Raw genomic sequence first — 19207 nt, 5'->3', positions numbered from 1 at the left:
ATCTCCATCTGGAGAGAAGGCAGCAGAGACAGGACATCCAGCCAGCCAGCCAGAGACAGGACATGCTGCAACTGTAAGGGCAGAAACAGGAGTTTGTAGCAGTAGAATGGATGTACCCACATGCAGCCTGGAATTGACCCTAGAAACAGGCTGGCTATGAATTGAATTTACATCTTGCACAGCTAAAAAGGTGCCCCAAACCACTGCCTACTGCAGATTCTTTCCCCAGCAATGCACATTTTAGCCTTAAAGCCCACAACCCCCACTCATCTCAGTGCCCCTCACCATCCATGAAAATAATGCTGCTTATGTGGAGCTTAGTTGCCTCCAAAGAACTTGAAGTACAGTCAGCACTTTGGAAACTGTCCTTTGCCTCCAATACTCTCACCTTGCAGGGTTTCCTTCTATTCCTAACAGCTTTGAAAGATTCTCCTGACAAGATGCTCCTTGGTTGGACAGTGCAGCAGTAAGAAGTCAAAAGATGATCCAGGAGCTGTGTTTTGACAGCCCTGGCCTACTGCCAGTGCAAGCATGGAGCTGAAGCCTCAGCTGGATCCAGCTGAGGGATAGGGAAGATGTTCAGGGATCAGGCACATTCATACTGAACATGGTCTAAATCAAAAGGGAGATGAGAAGCCCCTTCCCTATTGATCCACACCTGGCTGAAACAACTCAAACCTCCTTGGCAGAAGCAAGGCCGTGCCAGATGATGGACAGGATACCCCTCAAAATCCTGGCACAACGTTGGTGTTTTGCAAATTGAGGCTCCCACAGGAGGGTGACAGAGCTTGTCAGACCAAGGAAACAGCTTCAGCCTGCAGCTGTGCCAGAGCATTCCTCCTGCTCCAACACTTGGCTAGATGCAGATGTCAGTGCCTTAATGCTGGTCATCAGCCCACACTCACAGCTCAGGCACACTCCTGCCTGTCAGCTCCTTGCTTTTCTTAGCAAGAGAGGGAGGTGGCTGCACAGCCAGGCTTTCGTTCTCCTGCACAGGGGTAGGGGGAGGACTGTTACTGCAGTACAACAGCAAATACAGAACCTTGAAGTGATTGCAAACTCCTCATCCTCTATTGACACCCCTGCCCTATACAGTTCTTACATGCTTTCCCAAAAACCTTAACCATAGAAATACCGTCTTCTCATTAAATCTGTACAATGGTCACTTCTAAGTCCCCCAGGCCCTGCACAAACTAGATCTAAAAGAGTGCTTGAAATATTAAACAATTCCCTCTGCTATCCCTAGGCTGGGAGGGACAAGTTAGCCTAGGAAGGGTCCATGGACCACTGCAGCATGATCCACAGTGCACATTTTTGCAGATCTCTTACCCATTATGGGCATCTGCCCCAGCAGTGACCTTGGCCTTCTCAGCACGGGAGCTGCCACTCCAGGCATGGCCTTGCTCTGCAGGGCCAGCACAGTAAGCCACAATGGGAAAAAAATAAAAGCTAGGGAGAGACAGAATGTCTTGTGCCCCCATCAACAACACTGGAGTTAATAAAGCTGGTCATGCTTGGGTGTCCAAGTCTGACACCCCTCTGCAAACACCAGTCTCATCCAACTAAAACCCTGCTGGAAGATCCTTGTTGTCAGCAGTGCAAAGCTATCTTCAAACAGAAATAGCTGAACAGCAGACAGAAGTACTGCCCAGGCAAATCAAAGCAGAACTCTGGAACAATCAAAGGCACCTGTGATTCTACTCATTAAAAGTTATCTTGCTTTTCAGCAGCTGTCCCAAGATACCAACAGAATTAAAGGCTACATCTCTTCCCACTATCTACAAGGAGCATCCATTTCCAAATATGGCTTAGAAAAGGATTTTAAGCAAGAGATTGTTCCTTTTTGGGGTTCTGGGTGTGTTATGTGGGCAGGTGTCAGTGGGAAAGCAAGACACAGGATAAAAAGGCCAGAAACCTGCTCAGATAGTGATGCATTGCTCATAGGATGAAAGATCCCCATTCAAATTCCTACCATGAGGGAATATGCCTAGTTTCTAGGATGCTGAGAACTGCCAGCAGGTCTCTCTTTCATCTCAGTACCAACAAGCCCAAAGGTCAACTTCCACAGAAGTGGAAGAACATTTGTTCCTCAAGCTTTCCTTAGCCTGTTTCCCCCCTTATTTCCAAGTCCAGCTCACAGCTGAATAGCCATGAGATAGTGGCAGCTTCTGGTCATTCAGCTTGCCCACAGGTGTTCGCATAAATCAACAGGCCACTCCACAGATGATTTCCATTAATTTATTTTGGTTCATTTGATACCCATTTGGAAACACTGAATATGATGCAAAATGGACACAAACATACACACAACAGTCTCTTCAAATAAGCTCACAAATGTTTCACAAAGTTTCTTCCTAAAGCTCAGGTTTGAAAAAAAAATACTTTCCACTTTCTCCCAGAGCCCATCACTCTTCACATTATCATTAGGGGAATTCCATAAAGACAAGATCTTGGGAGGTTAAATTCCCACATTTCAGGAACAACCTCACCTGGCTGCAGACAGATTTTTGCTGCACAAACATCCTGGTAGTGGCAAAAAAAAAAAAAAAAATCTTAGGTAACTGTAGAATTTTTCACTGAAATGAATACAGGAAAACACATTCATAATCACACACACTTCCTGCCCTAATGAGGCAATATACATTCATATAGGAGGAAAAACCAAGCACATTATTAAGACATTAGGCAGTGAGGCAGTATCCATTTTATCTTCAGAAGAAATTTTACAGCAAATGGTTTCATTAAGACACTTGAAAGCAACCTACTTTGAAGGGAAAAAAAAAAGCACCATCATAGCATGAAGGCTGAAATATGATTAGGAGTCACAAGCAGCACCAGCTCAGGCTCACCAGTGACTTTTGTCATTTGAGGACAAGTTAAATGGAGAAACAGTCGATGTGGGGACCTGTGAGTCGCCTACAGAAAAGCACAATGCAGGAAGACACAGTTAAAGAGTGCCAAGCCACCACTTACAGGGTGTATCTAATGGTGCACTGTTCCTACTACAGACACCAAACAATGGGGTGATGGCATTCGGACACGGAGGGTGTAACACTACAACACCAGCAACACCAGAACCCTGGCCCCTAAGAGCTGCCTGGTCTGCAGAAGTCCACACTATTTGTGAAACAACAAATGCCTCTTAAAAGGTCACGGGCAAAGCAAGATAAACTAACTTCCAAAGTCTGAGTGGAAACACATCAAGGCTGGCTATTGCCAAAATCCTTCCCTGCTTTTGATCAGCTTTAAGTCCTCTCTTCAGACACAGGGAAAACTTTGAAGAGCCAGCAGGGTACTGTTTTCTGCACTGCCAGGCATACAGTTTTACATGTGAGACACTAGCCCTTGCCTGAAAGCCACACACAACCCACAAGTCCCATGTCGCATGCAGGCTGCTCCCACTGCTCCAGCCCCTAAGCAGCACGGATCAGCATCTACTAACACAGGGAGCTGACACATCTACTAACACATACAGACTGACTCTGTATGCTTAGATTTCAACATTTTTCTACCAGCATGGTCAATACCAAGCTCAGCAGGAAATTACTCAGAAAACTGTTCCTGAGCACACCAGATCACAACAGTTTGCCCTTGCAGTAACTGCAAAGGGAGCATTACTCTCCTTCCTGCTAATTCTCAGGGATGTTAAAAGGAGAGTTCCCAAGTATGCATCTGAAGGGATGGAAACTCTTCCGCCCATTTAGATGTCTTTTAAATATCCTATTACTTTATGCTTCTCATCTCCCAAAGCATTCACAAGGTAAATCCTATCAGGAAGAAGAGGTAAACCAATGCCATGCCATTAAAGAAACAGTCACCATTACTATGCAGATTACAGCCACCTGAACTTCCTATTCACTGAGGAACCAGCACTGCATTTTCCTCCTAGGAAAAAACCCCATCCTTGCAACACCTTAGTGCCCTGAATGGTTTCAGTTCCCCCTGGAGCCAGTGCAAAAAATGAAATTTACTTTAGTATTTTATGCCCACTCTACTGGAGCATGTTTGACCAAGGTATGGATTGGTTACATTAATCTCAGGTCCTTTGTTCCTAATCTGCACTCCAAATCCACGATGCCTGGGAGAACAGCCTGGAGAGAGTCTCAGTGTAAGCAGTTCAGATGAAACCTCTGAGTCACTAAGAGCTCACTGAGAGACTAGGGACAAGGCTACAGTGACAGACAGGCTGCAAAGGTGCAACCAATCTCTGCCTGTGGGAGCAAGTGAGCACCAGAAGGTCAGCACTGCCAGGGAAATGCCCTGCAATCTGCTCTGCTTTCTCCCAGCCAGGAGTAGCAGGACTCTGAGGAATCACTTATGTCACACCTACAAAAGCTCCCAGAGCTCATTCAGCTCATGGGTGCATAACTGATTCCCGTGCATGCAGCACACAGGAACGGACAATTGGCTGTCTCCACTGCAGAATTTTGTTTTGCCCAGGAGGTCCTTCTGCTTTAATCTTCCTCAGTGCCACCGGAATAAGATCTAAGAAGATCCTGCTAGCCCACAGCATCCTTATCTCCAGGACTGCCAAGCTCAACATCATCTCAGCAGGCATCACAAAATATGTATGTGCCATGGAAACATTTACAGACAGCTCAAGGGGAAGCAACTTTGTCTCAATTTGAACTCCTAGGATCAGGCTTCAAGCTCCAAACAGAAGGTCATAAAGGAACACTTTGCACAGTCCAGCAGGGTACCTTTTTATTCACTTAAGGGTCTGCAAAGTGGCCAGAACCTCCTACTGTGCTTGGTTAGAGGTAGGAAGCAAAAAGAGCTGTCCCTTTACCTCCTTATAAAGAACTGCTCACTGGATGAAAAAGGGGAAGAGGAAATAAGGGAAATTCAGTAACTGCACAGCCACATTCCAAATGCAGCTGCTCCTTAATTATCTGCTGGTTGTGAAAAGTGCCACTTGAGGAAACCAAACAGTGCAAAGAGGGACACAGTCTCTACCTTAAACTGGGACATGTCATGAGGAGCACTCACAAAAAATATGGCAGGGATCCCAAGGGACAATCCCAACCCTGCTTTCTTTTGGCACCATGCACCATCCATCTATTCTTCAAAGCTACTGCACAGCAGCACAGTGAATGTGCATCACTCGCCCAAAATCCCCCAGCTGCCTGCCATGCCCGTGCACTCAGGGGCAGCCATGACCCATGCATGCTGCACACCTCTGAAAACACCATAGCTAAGACAAAGCTCTTCTCTCTGCTTTTGCACCTTAGGCCCAACCTGCAATTCTTGTGCCATGGTCCCCAGCTCTTCCAGCCAGACCTTTCCTATTGCTGCAGGGCCAACAGCATACATAAAGGGTTTAAAACAAAAAGCAACAAAAAACTCCAGCCATGAAATCCAGAAACCACTGGACAGTAACAAAAAAACCTTGTTATTTTGGCTGAAGCTCAAGTTCAGGCCATAATACAGTTGCAGGCTGATGAGGAAGAAATAGCACTCTTGCAGAGCACATTTTAATAGGTTCATCCACCTGGCAGCACAGGTCATCTATCCCAAAAACAAACACCTCCAACACAACCTCTACCTCTCTCTATGTACCTTAGGGTTGATCTGTTCCTTGGCTTCTTGACTTTGGAAAACAGATCTACAATCAGGCAGCTCCACAGTAACTGCATTGAGAGGAGACAAGATCACTGCATTAACAGCAACACAACCAAGATGCTACCTACCAAACATGCTGCTAGCAGAATTGCCTACTCTCTCCTCTCCCACAGACAGAGGATGAAGGCAATTTCCATAAAGCTACAGTAATACCAGACAGACGGCACTCTTGTTTTGCCCTCAGAGTTCACTGTTATGTGTTGCTTCTAAACTGCTTACTTGGTGTATTTACTCGCTGTCACATTTCACAACCCATAATCAGAGCAGAATCACTTTGAGGGAGATGAGCAAAGCCTTCAAATCAATACCCAGCCTGCAGAAAGAACAATGGGATCTCTTTTCACTCATTCAGACAGACAGGGATGGATTAACAACTTTAGGGGTCAAGAGATGAAGGGACCTTACAAAGTCCTACAGGAATGTAGCTCACAAAGGCACTTAATAGAAGCATGTACACAGCTGGATGGAATCAGAGATAGTAAAAATAAATAAATAAATGCACCAGAGAGGAGAGCCCAGTGACTGCCTAGACAGTGTCTTTTAGCCAAAGAGCCTGGTTTCTGCAGGGGTCCATCTGTTATCTGTACCCAAAGTTCACTCTTCTGACATCTCCAAAATGCCGCAAGTAGGTACAAACCCAGGGATTCCTTAACCTTTACAGGAACCAGTGCACTCTCTGAAGCCCAGGCAGCAGGTTCCTCCTGATGCCAGTATTCACATCTTAGAGAAACTCAAGTTCTCAAAACCTTGTGCTCTTCTTGCTGTTTCCCACAGTGGAAAAAGGCAGCAGGCTCCTCCTCTCCCCATCTGCACATATGGCTTACTGCTTTCTGCATCCTATTGCTGGCTGACAGCACACGAAGAAACATTCCACCAGGGAAAACATCTGGTGTCGTTAGTGAGGGGAGAGCCCACACATTGACCACGAGGAAAGGTTGTGGGAGGAAGGAGTCCTGGTGAGTGGGAGGGGCTGCTCCCCTGCTAAACAAAGTCATTGAGCCATGGCACAACGCCATCTGCAGAAGGAGGGGTGTCACACGATGTCCTCGGCAGAGCGCTGTGGAGGAGAAGAGCCCAAGCTCAGGAAGTGGCCCCAGTTGCACAGGAGTCCCCTGTTATAGTGGCCAGTGTCTATCACTAACCCGCCCAGCAGCCTGCGCCCGGTGTTGTCCCGCAGAGCCAGCCGAGCTTCCCTCTCAGTCACGTTGTAGCTGATGTTCAACAGCTGGATAAGGAGGATGTATCCCATGCCAGCTGTTACAATGGCACAGTACCATACACAGGTGAACGACAGAGCAGAGCTGGCAGCAGGGAAAAAGATGGGAAGGAAGCCATTTAGTACTGGAGCAGCTGCTTTAAAGTGACTTTCCCTGGTAATCACTATCCTTTCAAATCCCTGTCTACATCTGCCACACTGATCTCACTTTGCTGCTTTCATCAGATAATCCTTAAAGGCTTTCTCAAAATTAAAGCTTCAGGGCTTACTTAATGAGAGCTTTTACTGCTAACAGAGCTACTCTTGCACATTGCTGTCACATAACCTAGCTCTTTACCCTTCCTATTGTAATGGTGCTCGGGCCTTGTTTAAGGACCCCAGAATGCTCTCACTCCACAGTTCATCAGATGCAGTAGAGGAAGGAAGAGTCACTTGTGTACCAGCAGTACTCTGCCCATCTGTGGTACGGCTGGTCTCTGAACTCAAGTCCAGCAGCTCCCACCACCTTCCCTGCCTGACAGGCCATGTGCTAGGCAGATAACTTGGAGGACACTCACTAGGTAAATAGTGAGAAATAAGAGAAAGAGAGCGCGAACATGTGGATTCCAGGCCGTCAGACCATTACCTGCACTGGGGGGCAGACATATTTAAAAGTACATCTATACATAACACACAAAAAATACTGCTCCCACCCCAGCTCTCTCCCAGACAGACATCTCACCTGTAGTCAGAATAGGCCCCGGGGCAGTAGAGCAATGCCACAAACGGAGTTCGGCCCCTACAGATGGTGTGCAGGGTCAAGGTAATCCCATACACAGAGGTGAGCATGAAGAAGGACAGTGCAAGGATGAAAGCTTGATGGTTCTGCTCTCCTACACAGCTGTTAATCCTCCAAAAGGAAAGAAGAGATTACTTTGCTTAAAAAAACAGAAAAGAAACTGTCTTGTATTTCTTCTCCCTCCCCCAACTGTCAGAGAACCTGATTTCCAAGGTGCGTCCAGTCAACACAGGCTAAGAACTTTGAAAAACGTTGAAAGAAGATTTATAACTATATAGAAAAGTTACAAACACAAGACAATAGATCTGTATGGGTAATAGCAGCAGACTGTTTGCCTCAAATTTTTAGCAAGGGTAGCATCCTTTACTGAGATACATTATATCCTACTGCCCCTTCCTTCCAGCACCACATGCACACCCAAAAGGCAGGGTTGGGTTCCCTCGCTCCAGGAGAGCACTAATACAACTTAGCTGAAGGATTGCTACTGCTCCACAGACCAAGCCTGAAGAAAAGTAAACAAATCCAAGAAAATCCACACCAAAAGCAACCCCAAAGTGATGAAAAACAGTAGAGAAGTAAAGGCAATTCTGAAGTATGCCGTAAAAGCTTTCAGCCATCAGGTCAACCGACTTAGAATGAACAGTTACTCTAACGATTATTTTAAAGAGTAAATACAAAGCTTTTTGTATTTAAAGAGTGTCGTAAGATCTTGCACATGGCAAAAGCAACTCTATTTACCAGGGACTGTAAAAAAATAAGCTTACTTTAAAAAGGAGGGAACTCAGAGAGAGAACACAGGGAGTCTCAGCAGTGCAAAACCTACCAGACACAGTGATGGTCCAGTCTCCTCACACACCTGCCACAAAGCCGGCAGTGCCCTGCTCGGGCTGGCCTGACCAGCTGGCATTTAGCGCACCAGTCCTTTTTCACACCTTCTGGCTGCTCAGCTGACATCCTGCAATAACCTTTAGCCTCCCCATTCACAGCACGACTGCTGGCAGCACCTGAGATGCCATGGAGCCCGCTGGAGCTCCCTCTAACACTCTTGTTGGGCAAACCCTGGTGCGATGGCTTCTCGTTGCCTGCTGGGATGGGAAGGTAGCCAGGGTCCTTCTTGGCTCGGGACAGGGCTGCAAGCATAAAAATTAACCCACACGTGAGAACGACCACTTGGGAATACTCCACGTGGCCCCGGGGAACCACCTCCCGGAGAAACACATAGTACATATATCCCAAAGAGAAGAGACCCAGGCTCAAGAAGAAGAGAGTCCGTTCCTTCCTCCGGTGGGTGAGGTAGTAATACCACAGCACCACGACGGGCAGGGACGTGAGGATGATAAGCCCCAGCAGGAAGTGCAGGGCGGCAACGTGGAGGAAGACGGGCAGCAGGACGAGCGGCGGCACGAGGCTGACGTTGATCTTCACGGCCCCCGAGAACCAGGGGACCCGCAGCCGGTCCGCGATGGTGTCGGCGATCCTCTCCAGAGCTCCCGGGGGCAGGGATTTGCACGTCAGCCACCTGCGAGCACAGCGCCGGCTGGCACCGGGGCAACCGCGCCCCCTGCCCCGTCCCGCTCCCGCCGCCCCCTTTCCCTCTCTCCCGACAAGTTTCCCGGAAAGCGGGACGCGGCTCCCCCGCCCTCAGGGTGGCAGCCCCGCGGGGACGCCGCCGCCGGGAGGGTGTCCCGCAGTCGGGCGGCCCCCGGGGGTCGCGGAGCCAGTACCTGTCGCAGCCGTCGTCCAGCTCCTCGCAGTCGCAGCAGCACGCCGCTATGTGGTTGCGCCGGCCGCGCCGGTCCACGTACTCGCAGCAGCAGAGCGGCTCCTCCATCGCCGCCGCCCGCCCCGTCCCTCCCGCGGGGCCGGGAGCGGCTCCCGCCGCCGGCGCCGCCTCAGGTGCCCCGCGCGCGCCGCCGCCCCCGCCCCGCGGCCCCGCCCCCGCCGCAGCGCCCGCCCGCCATTGGCCGCGCGCGCCCCGAGGTGTGCGGGGGGCGGCGCCCCCGCCCGGACCGTCCACCTGACGGCGGCGCGCACCAATGGGCGCGCGGGGGGCGGTGCCGCCGTCACGCGGGGGCACCTGCCTTAAAGGGGCAGCGCAACAGGTGGCGGCCGCGGGGCCCGGCCCCCCAGCCCCCGGCCCCCGGGGGTGGACACGGGGCCCGGGAAAGCTTCCCCCGCACACCTCTAAACCCACCCTGCACCCCGCCTCCCTGCCCCACAGCCTGTGTTTGCACCGCTGCCCGACGGGCTGAGCGCCGCCCGTGCCAGCGCAGCCCTCCAAACACGCCCCAGCCTCGAGGGAGGGGGGCCCCTGCGATTTCTTGGATTTTCTTTCTGTATTCGTCGTCTTTCCCTCAACCTGCTTAGAAAACACTTGAAGCACATGAAAAGGTGTTTCATCATCAGTGGGCACACCACGCTGAAGCACAGCCATCGATGGAAGGAAAACACCGAGGGCTGCAATTTCTCTGGGAGCGCTGGAAACATATGGCAGAAGGCAGCCTGCCAAAGCTTGCAGTATGCAAGAGACATCAAACCCTTTCCTGTTAATTAATCTCAGGCATATTTATCCTTAAGATGGTGACTTGTTTCACAAGGTCCCCATGGCTAAAAAAAGCCTATGAAGATCCTGTGGTTGTGAATCCACTAACATTCTTTTTTCTCCAAAACACTCTTCACTGATGGTCATTTTCTACGTTGAGATAAAAAGCTGCAATTTCATACGAGACAAGCCCACTTCTCTGCTGAGTTCACCAGCAGTACAACTGCTCTCCCTCACTCACCATGGGATGGATCCAAGCACTCTGCACTGTTTGGAATAATTGAGACTCCCCAGAGTAGAACGCTGGCAGGAGAGACAAGACTGCCAAGCCATGGCAATGCAGAACTCGACTTACTTCTTCCACAAACCTTTATTCTGTGCAGCTTTTGAGCTAAACAGTAAAGAGTCCAGAGGAGATAGTTACAATCCCTACCCCACAAGTCCTCACACACACATCTGTTCTTCCGATGTCTTGAATGAAAAGCCGATGTGGCTATTAACTCTCAGTCTTGCTGCTCTGTGTCCTGTTCAAGTGGTCAAAGCTTCTTTGGAGCATGGAAAGGGAAATCTTCAGCTGTGAAAATACAATCATCCCCCCCACCAATTACTTAAGTCAGTCTCCTGCATGGGTGAGTGATATCAGGAAAATAAAGTCTCCCTCCTCCTTTTCTTTCAAAGATTTCATGTGATTTCCTCCTCCCTGTTTCCATAAACAGTTGGCTTACTGTGCTCTCCTAACAGCTACGCTCTGTAGAGTTTATAAATACTAACAGTCCAGGATGATAAAGTCTTAACACCTCACCAGACAACAGCACAGAAGATAAACCACCCCACTCATTTTTAGCCACAGATAACGTTCAGTGCAAATATTCCAAGGAATATGGCAGCACAACATGAATTTTCTTTTAATACGTGGCTCTCCTAGTGCATTTTGGTGCACAAAACATGTTTAGATTATTGACCATGCTCAAGAAACACAAGGTGGCAAGCACTAAGACGTGTCAGTTCTTCCAGACAAAAAGCCTTATTCGGATGAAAAAGGTGGCTAAATTCTCACTTTTCTTTTTTTACACTGTGTGTTCAAAAAGCACTTAACACTTCAGAATTAGGAATTGTTTGGATAGTAAGCAGAGAAAATAAAAAGGGTGTGGAAACCAGAAAACTTCATCTCTAAAGAAACTTCTAGCACTCAGGCTTTTTCAAGTTGTGATCAAAGTGGTTAATTAATAGATTAATAGTAGCTGTGGATGCATAGACACCTCTGAACAAGGACTATAAAAAATGGCTTATTTTTCTAACCTCCTTTAGTACATGGAAGAAAAAAGAACAAACCATGGAAAAAGGTATATGTGAGCTCCCCCTTCAGCTTTCCTAAACTATTGATTTATTCCATCACATTAAGATTTAATAAACAAAATTAAAATAAGAACATTCCTGAGTAGTAAGTAAAAAACTAAAGCATGAGTTTACTGTCCTTCAGTTACTGAGTCAAAATTTCAGTCTAGGGATTGTAAAGATTTAACAGTCAAGGACTTCAGGATCAGAGACACACAACATCAGTATTCAACATCTTTCTTTTTTTGCGTGTGTGTGTCTGTAATATACAAGACCCTGAAATTTTAAGTTACTGTGAAGGAGGATTATCTTCTATGGAGCCTCTCAGATACATATGGTCTACAGAAATTATTTTTCACTGGAGATTAAGTGTTTCCTTGATACCCATGCTAAGTGAAGCTCTTGCCAATATCTAGAAGAGTAGTGGGGAGCAAATGCCAGGATAAACCTGAATGAAGAAACCCCATAATAAGATGGGAAAACACTTCACAAATCTTAATATGAGTGTTCTTAGGTAAGGGAATCTCTTTTGAAATACTCCAGTCTTTGCTTTGTCATGATTCACAACTGCATTAACACATCTTAAGCACTTGACAAGTTTAAGAAAATTTATGAGGTACTTACTTCTTTATCAAGTAAAAAAAACCGAAACCAACAAAAAAAACTCAAACAAAACAAACAAGCCAAAAAAAAACCTTCACCAAACAAACAAACCAACCCTCCAAGAAACAAATTCAAAGCAATCCAAAATATCAGAAACCTAAGCACTGCCTATTAACTAAACTCAAGCCTAGGGCAAAACAGATCAAGAAAACTTTATCTAGCACCAGCCCACATCAAACAAAAGCTATGATAACACAAGGGAAAAAACCTGAGTTGTTGAGAAACAAGAACATCACCAGGAAAGATTTTCAGATTTACCTGCTCAAGCATTTCAATTGAGTCTCTTAAAACTCCCTTCACATGTTTAACTTGTTCCTTATCATATTGAGGTATCTCCTCTTTTGATACAATTTCTGGGGATATGCTGAAAAAGGTTGACATTACATCAGAAACATGAAACAAGCACCTCAATACTTTTCAAAAGCAACTGCTCTCTGTCACCACTGCTCTGCCCTTGATAAAAGCACCCTCTTAAAAAAAGGCACATAAAAAGCTGCCCGCAGGTGAATTCCAATCCATGTTTTCTTGAAGCTAGTACCTCAGATATTTGCAGGCAACAGCCACCAAGAAAAAACTGTGCTCATATTACATTTACAATGTAGGGTCCACACTTCAGGGAGGAAGATCTTTCTTATGAAGAAAGTCTCTTTAACGAGTTCTGAAATGGTCACTATGAGAGGTTCCCACACCCCTTCCAGACTCAGCATCAGGATGTGGTTTCTAACTTTTTTGTTGATACTATATTTAAGAGGAAGCAACATCTTTCTGAGTACAAAAGGCACCTAACATGGAAGTTTGTGAGGGAGAGGAGATTTAGTAGGAAACTCACAGAGAGAAGCTTAAAAGCTAAAGGAATCTTTAACATTCCATTTGAGAACATGCTGGTTCACACAGGATGAACACTTCGGTTCTGTGATCAGCACTATGATATTCGCAGAAGATGAGTCACAGCAGGCTGATAAATGCAAACTAAGGTTAACATTTTTCCCAAAACAGCTTGTCAAAGGATAAATTTATTACTGCAAGATGCAGTCAGACATGTTAGTGGATTTCAGCATAGACCACAGAAGTATAGCAAGCCCCAGCCTCTTCTGAAAACTTGTCAGTGAATTTCATTGTTTATAATTTATTTCTTTAGATCAGATTCTCACATTAGCTGAAGAAAAAAGCAAACAAAGACTGTGAATTCAACTTACTTCAAAGAGCTTTCCTCCTGAAGCTGAACATGATAAAGGGACTGGGCTGCATGCTCTATCTTCGACAGTTTGAGGAACAGCGTTATATTCAGCAAGACTAACAGCAGCAAACTGTAGCAAGAAAAGCACAAAAATCAAGTTTTGTAAAAATTTCAGTTGTAATGCTACAAACACAAGATCATGACTAAAGACAGCTAAGGAAACAGAATCCTCCCAGAATCCTGGGAGAAAAAAAGGTGTGGGGCAGCACTATACTGAAAATTAATATCTATCTGAACAGTTCTTAACAGTTTCCATTAAGCTGAGTAATAGCAAACAAATAACAGTATCTCTTCTTGAATCTTTTAAAAATAGGAATTAGTAGATTCTAGATTTCATTTTTCAATAGGATCGGACCTAAGAAAACCTGTAAGGTAGACTAGTTTGACAAGTCAGTATTTGCACCCTGCATGTCATCTCCAAGTCAATCCATTCCCCTTTTATACCCACATGTTCCACTCAAATTATTTTATCATACTACATGCAAATGAGAAACAAATACAAATAAAGACCAAGATGAACTTGAGTCAAGCAACATTTTAATGTAAGTGAGTACTTACAAGACACTCATTACTACAATGATGGTGGTGGTCCTGCTTACTGCATCTCTTTTCCTTCCTATAGGGCATGGAAGAGAAGGAGGTTAAAAAGTATTAAAGAGCATTCCTAAAGGATGCTTGCAGTCAGATGTATGTCAGTGCCCAGCACTTCACACAGAATAGCTCAACAACTTCTGGTGGAAAGCAAACAGGTCATGTAGATGCCCAGGATCACCTCCAACATTCACCAAGGCATTTTTGCAGTCATCTCTGAGAAGCTGGCTGAACAGTCAGGCTCTTCCATCACAATTCCCCCTACCCACTGTGCTGGGGAGAACACAGTGCTGGGGCATGGCCACATTAAACCTAAATACCCTGAGAAGGTTGCAGTCCATCCATTAGTAACATGCATATGTGCTGCTAGTCACACACAGCAGAGACAGGCTGCAAAATGGCTCTCTCCTGCTTGTTCTCCTGCTCACATTCATCTTTCTGACAACCAGTGTCAGTCACATTTTCCTGTAACCTGTCCCATCCTTACTGGCTTGGTTTATCTATTGTCCTAAAAACAGCTTTTTGAGAGGCCATCTGCTATTCATCAGGTAACAGGGATCAGACACTGAGGGACAGAGTGCGTGTTCTCTCCAAACTGAACACCTAACACTGTGGGCACACTGATCTTTAAATATAATTTATTTTGCACATCCTGCCCTGGACAAAAGACATACATAAAAGCTGTAATGTACACTTAGAGACACGCTCATCTGAAAAGGTGGAGCAACAGTAGCAAAATTAAGTAATTACGAAGCAATTTCACATAGGTAAAGAGCCATTTACACATGCTGCTAATACGAATATTCTCTCAGTGCTATCTATACTCAGTGTTGTCTCCCTCTTTAGGGACATGTACTTGGTCCTACCTCACTGTTTACAATTCAACTTCTGTCATGGAATCCACCATTTGGTGCAAACTAGTGCACAGATGCTCTTCATCTCTCTAAGTGAAACTAATGTTGTATATGCTGGTGGCCAAGTCTGTTGTGCCTAAGGGCAGTAGAACTGCAAGAAATGCTTCAGTGACCCAGAAATTACAGCAGCATATAGGAAGCAGGCTTCTTAACATTAAAAATAAATAACCAAAACTGAGATGACAGGGCCAAGAGGCAAATGGCAAAGTTTAATCAACTCATGACCTGTGTGCACAGTTATTTGAAGAAGAAAAGCAATTTTTCAGAAACTTTACAGCTATCAGGTTTGGGGTTTTTTTTTCCTGATCCAATCTCATTTTCAATTCTTTGCAGATACAGAGCATTATTTAAGATTTTGGTTGATTTCTGTTTGTTTTAAAACAAAGTGATATTCGGCTTAATTTCATGAGATACTCATGGTAAAAGTGATCATGCATGCTCCAAATCTACTTTGTGCAAGCCTGAAGAAGCTTGAACTTGTTAAAACATTTGCTACCACAGACGAGAGTAATACATACACAAGTGCTACTCTTGCACTATTTTAAGAGTTATGCGTTCTTGAACATACCTTTTGGGAAACACTTGATATAAAAAATTCCTACCTATTAAGCTGCCCTGGGACTCTACCCCCATGTCACCAGAGGAATGTTGGGAAGAGCGTTTGGGAAGTGACTCTGCCAAACCCCGGTGTAAAGTGCGTCGCCTTCGTCTCAGAGCAAGTAATTTCCCAGAGTCTTCTATAGATTGATTAATTGCATATTCCTCCATTAGGAGATCTGATTCTGCAGTGGGAAAAAGAATAAGGTTACTGAACTGTCAAAAAGAAAGCTGAAGACAAATTGTGAGATATGCAAGGTGGCAGTGAGAGGAAGAAGCACACCTTCCAGTACATGAACTTAAAGCAGGTAATTGGCAAATTACACCCTGACCTCCACCCCTGTTCTATTTGCTAGAGGGCACTTGGAATGCTCTGCAGAGGTGGTGCACACTCAGCCCAGGCAGGATTGTTCAATGCTATGCCAAACAGCAGTTGGAAGAGCACTGCAAGACACTGTTAGACTGAGACTAGGAATTGTGTTAGACTGTGAGCCTGCAGCAGTGGCTGGCCAGGCTGTGAACAGACATTCACGGAGCCTGCCAAGTGCCACTTCTTTTCTTCTCATATGCACAATCAAGGAAATTCTTAAGAGATAAGCACGTGCAGTTGAGAATAACAGCTTTCCTGCTGCTCCTTGTGTTTCATTCTGAAAGCAATTATGGCCAGACATACAAGAGCCCCTTGTTAGCCACAAGGCTTCTTTCAGACCATGGAACTGGCAGGTACATTCATGACAGGAAGTTCTATCTTCAAGACTGCTTAGGTGTTGCCCTTTTTTCAAGCTATTCTTCGAGGGGCCAGGTTTGACAGACACAAAAACATACATAGCAAAGGTAGCCTCCTTACTCCAGCACAAAGAAGAAAATGCCTTACCAAGTTGTTTGAAGTTTTCCTGTATTCCTCCCCAGGTATTCTTCTCAATTACAGACTTGACAAGGCCCCAAGGCTGTTTTTTGTATTTCACTTCTGCAGAAACCCTAGCAAACAGAATGCAATAATGGAAGAGTGCTCTTCTAGGCGGCACAACGATAGCAGAAATCTCTTATCAGAAGCAGGCATTCAGCTTATGTCTAAAATCTGAAATATCAACTGGAACTGCCGTCACTCCCCAGCTGGACAGGACTTTCATTGAAAAAACACAAGAAACAGACAGTAGCAAAGACAACATCTCTAGCTAAAGCACCAAAATCTAAATGTCCAAATTATGGGCAACATTTTGGAATGTTTTCCTTCAGACTCAGACTACCAAATGACTTTGGTAGCATTCTCATTTTAACCACATTTAAAATGGAATTCAGGCTTCCAGATAATAAAGTTGTGATTTCTACTTTGTATGTGTACACATGATATATTACATGGGCACCTACAATAGCAGAAGGTGAAATTCTTTATCACAACTCATACATCAAGTGCTCACATCGTACCCTGAGTAGACAGAAATTAAAATCTGTCTTTCTGTGAGCATGACAGACGGGAAAAGGACATTCCTACTGTGCATTCCTCAGCTCAAGCTAATCAATACTGCTTTCTGAATAAAAATTAATTGGACTACAGTCCTTCAGAGGGATGCTTTTAACAACTGAGTGAATCCCAAAGCTATTCATAGAGGACAAAAATCCTTCATTTCAGTCAAGATCACTGACCATCCTAGAATACACTTTTTTCAACTTTTTAAGTAATCTTCCAAAACAATGTAAGCCTACTGTGTATGGCATAACAAAACTCCTTCCAAATGGAGTTTCTGAGCCATTTTAAGAACAGTTTAGTAAGGGCCAGCTGTAACATCACCATGTGCCATCCATTCTATACACATATGCGCTGTACACCACGCATACCTAGGTTTTTGCTCTTATCTTAGGGCTGTCGTATGTCTCAGAAAAAACAAGTCTAGGTCTCAAAGAAGAACAGTGATTCACTCAAAAAAAAAAAAAAAAATCCAAAGCAGTCTTTCAAAAACCTTTCTTCCTTTCTTCTCCCAGTAGAGAAGGAGTTTTCAGTAGTTTTATAGCCTGAGATTATCCAGAATAGAATCCAGGCTTGCTAACCTTTCCTGAATACTGATTAAGTTTGGGATAAAAGCTCTTACTGAAGAGAGCACCACTTCCAATGTTTTCAACAAATGGGAGAGGAAATTCAGTATCTAGACAGAGTTTTCTTGAGTACCCTCCTTGCAAAATTACGTACATTCTATCTTCCCTGCACATTCCTGTGAAACCATTCTCCTCTGCAGCCCCTTACCAAGGATGTCTGGGAAAGCTTCTAATAAAACATCTCAATTTTTTTCCAATTTCTCCCACTCACACAGCTGCACTCAAAAACACAAGGCTGGTCAGGACCCAGCTCAGTCTTGGAGATGAGTTCTGTACCTCAGAGTCAACATCTCTGTTAATTTCTCACAGCATTAATGAGATCCAACCACAGCATACATGTGACAAGAAATAAGCTGAGCTTATTTTTCAGAAGAGAAACCAACATTCTCTGTGCTGCTGGCAGATCTTTAACTAATCATCAACTCAGAATATCCCCACCTTGGCTTCTGCCCTCCCTCCGTGCACCCCCCAGGCTCACCGTAACCGGCACTTGTGACTGGATGTGCGGCTGATGCAGTATCTGTTCACAGTGTAGAAATAATCATGGTAGGGGACATCATGGGTCAGGACCTCAGCATCCACCTGGTAAGACTGACCTTTCTGGCTCTGCTTATGCAGGATCTGTCACAAAAGAAGATAAAAAATAAGAAGGTATGTTGATGGTACACAAATTTCCCCCGCCCTCTTTTCAGCCTGAGTTCCTTAGGCTGGATCAACCAACTCCAAGTGAACTCAAGGAGAGAGAAAGCCTGAAAAGCCTCTATAAAAACCAGTTAAGAATATCAAGTATGAGTGGGGTGGGAAATGAGAAGATGCCTTCTGCTAGAGCCAACACTGGCAGCTGCAGGACTTCCCCACTGCCACCTCAAGTACCAGATGTAATGCAAGGATGGCCACTGCCTCATCATCACAGCTTGTCTTTGAGACCTTTCCCAAAGCAGAACTACAAAAGGGTTGAGATAGGAAGGCACCTCTGGTGCTTGTCTTGTCCAAGAACTCAGGCAGGACTATCTAGAGTGGTTTCCCAGGAGCATGTCCAGGTGGCTTTCCAATACTTCCAAGAAAGGAGGTACCATAACCTCTATGGACAATCTGTTCCATGCTCAGTCACCCTCACAGTGAAAAAGTGTTTCCTGATATTCAAAAGGAATCATCTGTCTTTCAGTTTGTGTCCATCACCTCTGGTCCTGTCACTGGGCACCACTGAAATCTGTGGCCTTTGACGGTGAGGGCCTGACTCTGAATTTTTTGCACCATCCCTTCAGATACTTCTGTAAATTTTAAGATGCCCCTGAGTCTTCTCTGGGCCGAACATTGCCAGCTCTCAGCCATTTCTCACATGGGATGCTCCAGTCCCTTCATCACCTTAGGGGCCCTTTGTAAGGCTCTTTACCTCTCATACTGGGGAGCCCAAAAATAGACATTGAAAGCCTTTAATTGCACCTTTTCACCCTCCCCCAGTCCCGAAGAGATGTTAATACTTTTCCCCACTAGTTTTGTGGGGGTTTACAGCCATCTGTAAAGATAGAAAGCCTCTCTCATTTAATAAGTATTAGCTCAGTAATGGTGAGAGACAGCAAGCCACCCTCAGAGATGCTCTGTTTAAACTGCAGATGCACAT

The 19207-nt window shown here is 45.4% G+C and overlaps 2 protein-coding genes across 3 annotated transcripts in view; both read right to left on the bottom strand.

Annotated features, from left to right (window-relative positions):
* Window positions 1-2224: 2224 nt before the first annotated feature.
* ZDHHC23 (zinc finger DHHC-type palmitoyltransferase 23) lies at window positions 2225-9506 on the bottom strand. 2 transcript variants are annotated; one of them, XM_066175250.1, is made up of 4 exons: window positions 9341-9506; window positions 8440-9135; window positions 7560-7727; window positions 2225-6923 (listed from the first exon to the last, which is right to left on the bottom strand). In XM_066175250.1, exons 1-4 carry the CDS (start codon window positions 9445-9447, stop codon window positions 6656-6658), a joined length of 1239 nt encoding a protein of 412 aa, XP_066031347.1. In that variant the 5' UTR covers window positions 9448-9506; the 3' UTR covers window positions 2225-6655. The 2 variants fall into 2 exon arrangements, with proteins under 2 accessions (XP_066031347.1, XP_066031348.1); XM_066175251.1 differs by having other exon boundaries at window positions 7560-7718.
* Window positions 9507-10496: 990 nt separating this feature from the next.
* The window catches only part of GRAMD1C (GRAM domain containing 1C), a 51447-nt gene continuing 42736 nt past the window's right edge, over window positions 10497-19207 (bottom strand). The window contains 7 exon segments of the mRNA XM_066175249.1: window positions 10497-10732; window positions 12415-12520; window positions 13353-13463; window positions 13952-14009; window positions 15501-15680; window positions 16370-16473; window positions 18065-18207. Coding sequence (XP_066031346.1) covers window positions 10655-10732; window positions 12415-12520; window positions 13353-13463; window positions 13952-14009; window positions 15501-15680; window positions 16370-16473; window positions 18065-18207 — 780 coding nt within the window. The 3' untranslated portion in view covers window positions 10497-10654.

Source organism: Chamaea fasciata, unplaced genomic scaffold, assembly GCF_029207755.1.
Source record: "Chamaea fasciata isolate MVZ Bird 193981 ecotype frontalis unplaced genomic scaffold, bChaFas1.0.hap1 SCAF_2, whole genome shotgun sequence".
In the NCBI taxonomy this organism is placed as follows: Eukaryota; Metazoa; Chordata; class Aves; order Passeriformes; family Sylviidae; genus Chamaea; species Chamaea fasciata.
This window is presented reverse-complemented; position numbering and strand designations above follow the sequence as displayed.

Excerpts from the sequence above, each read along its gene's own strand:
- ZDHHC23 (XM_066175250.1), bottom strand. The coding sequence starts at position 9,447 with ATGGAGGAGCCGCTCTGCTGCTGCGAGTACGTGGACCGGCGCGGCCGG. Across the intron at positions 7,728-8,439 it reads CTGGACCATCACTGTGTCTG|GATTAACAGCTGTGTAGGAG; the intron begins GTAGGTTTTGCA and ends TTCCTTTTGGAG. Across the intron at positions 6,924-7,559 it reads GGGGCCTATTCTGACTACAG|CTCTGCTCTGTCGTTCACCT; the intron begins GTGAGATGTCTG and ends CCCTGCTGCCAG.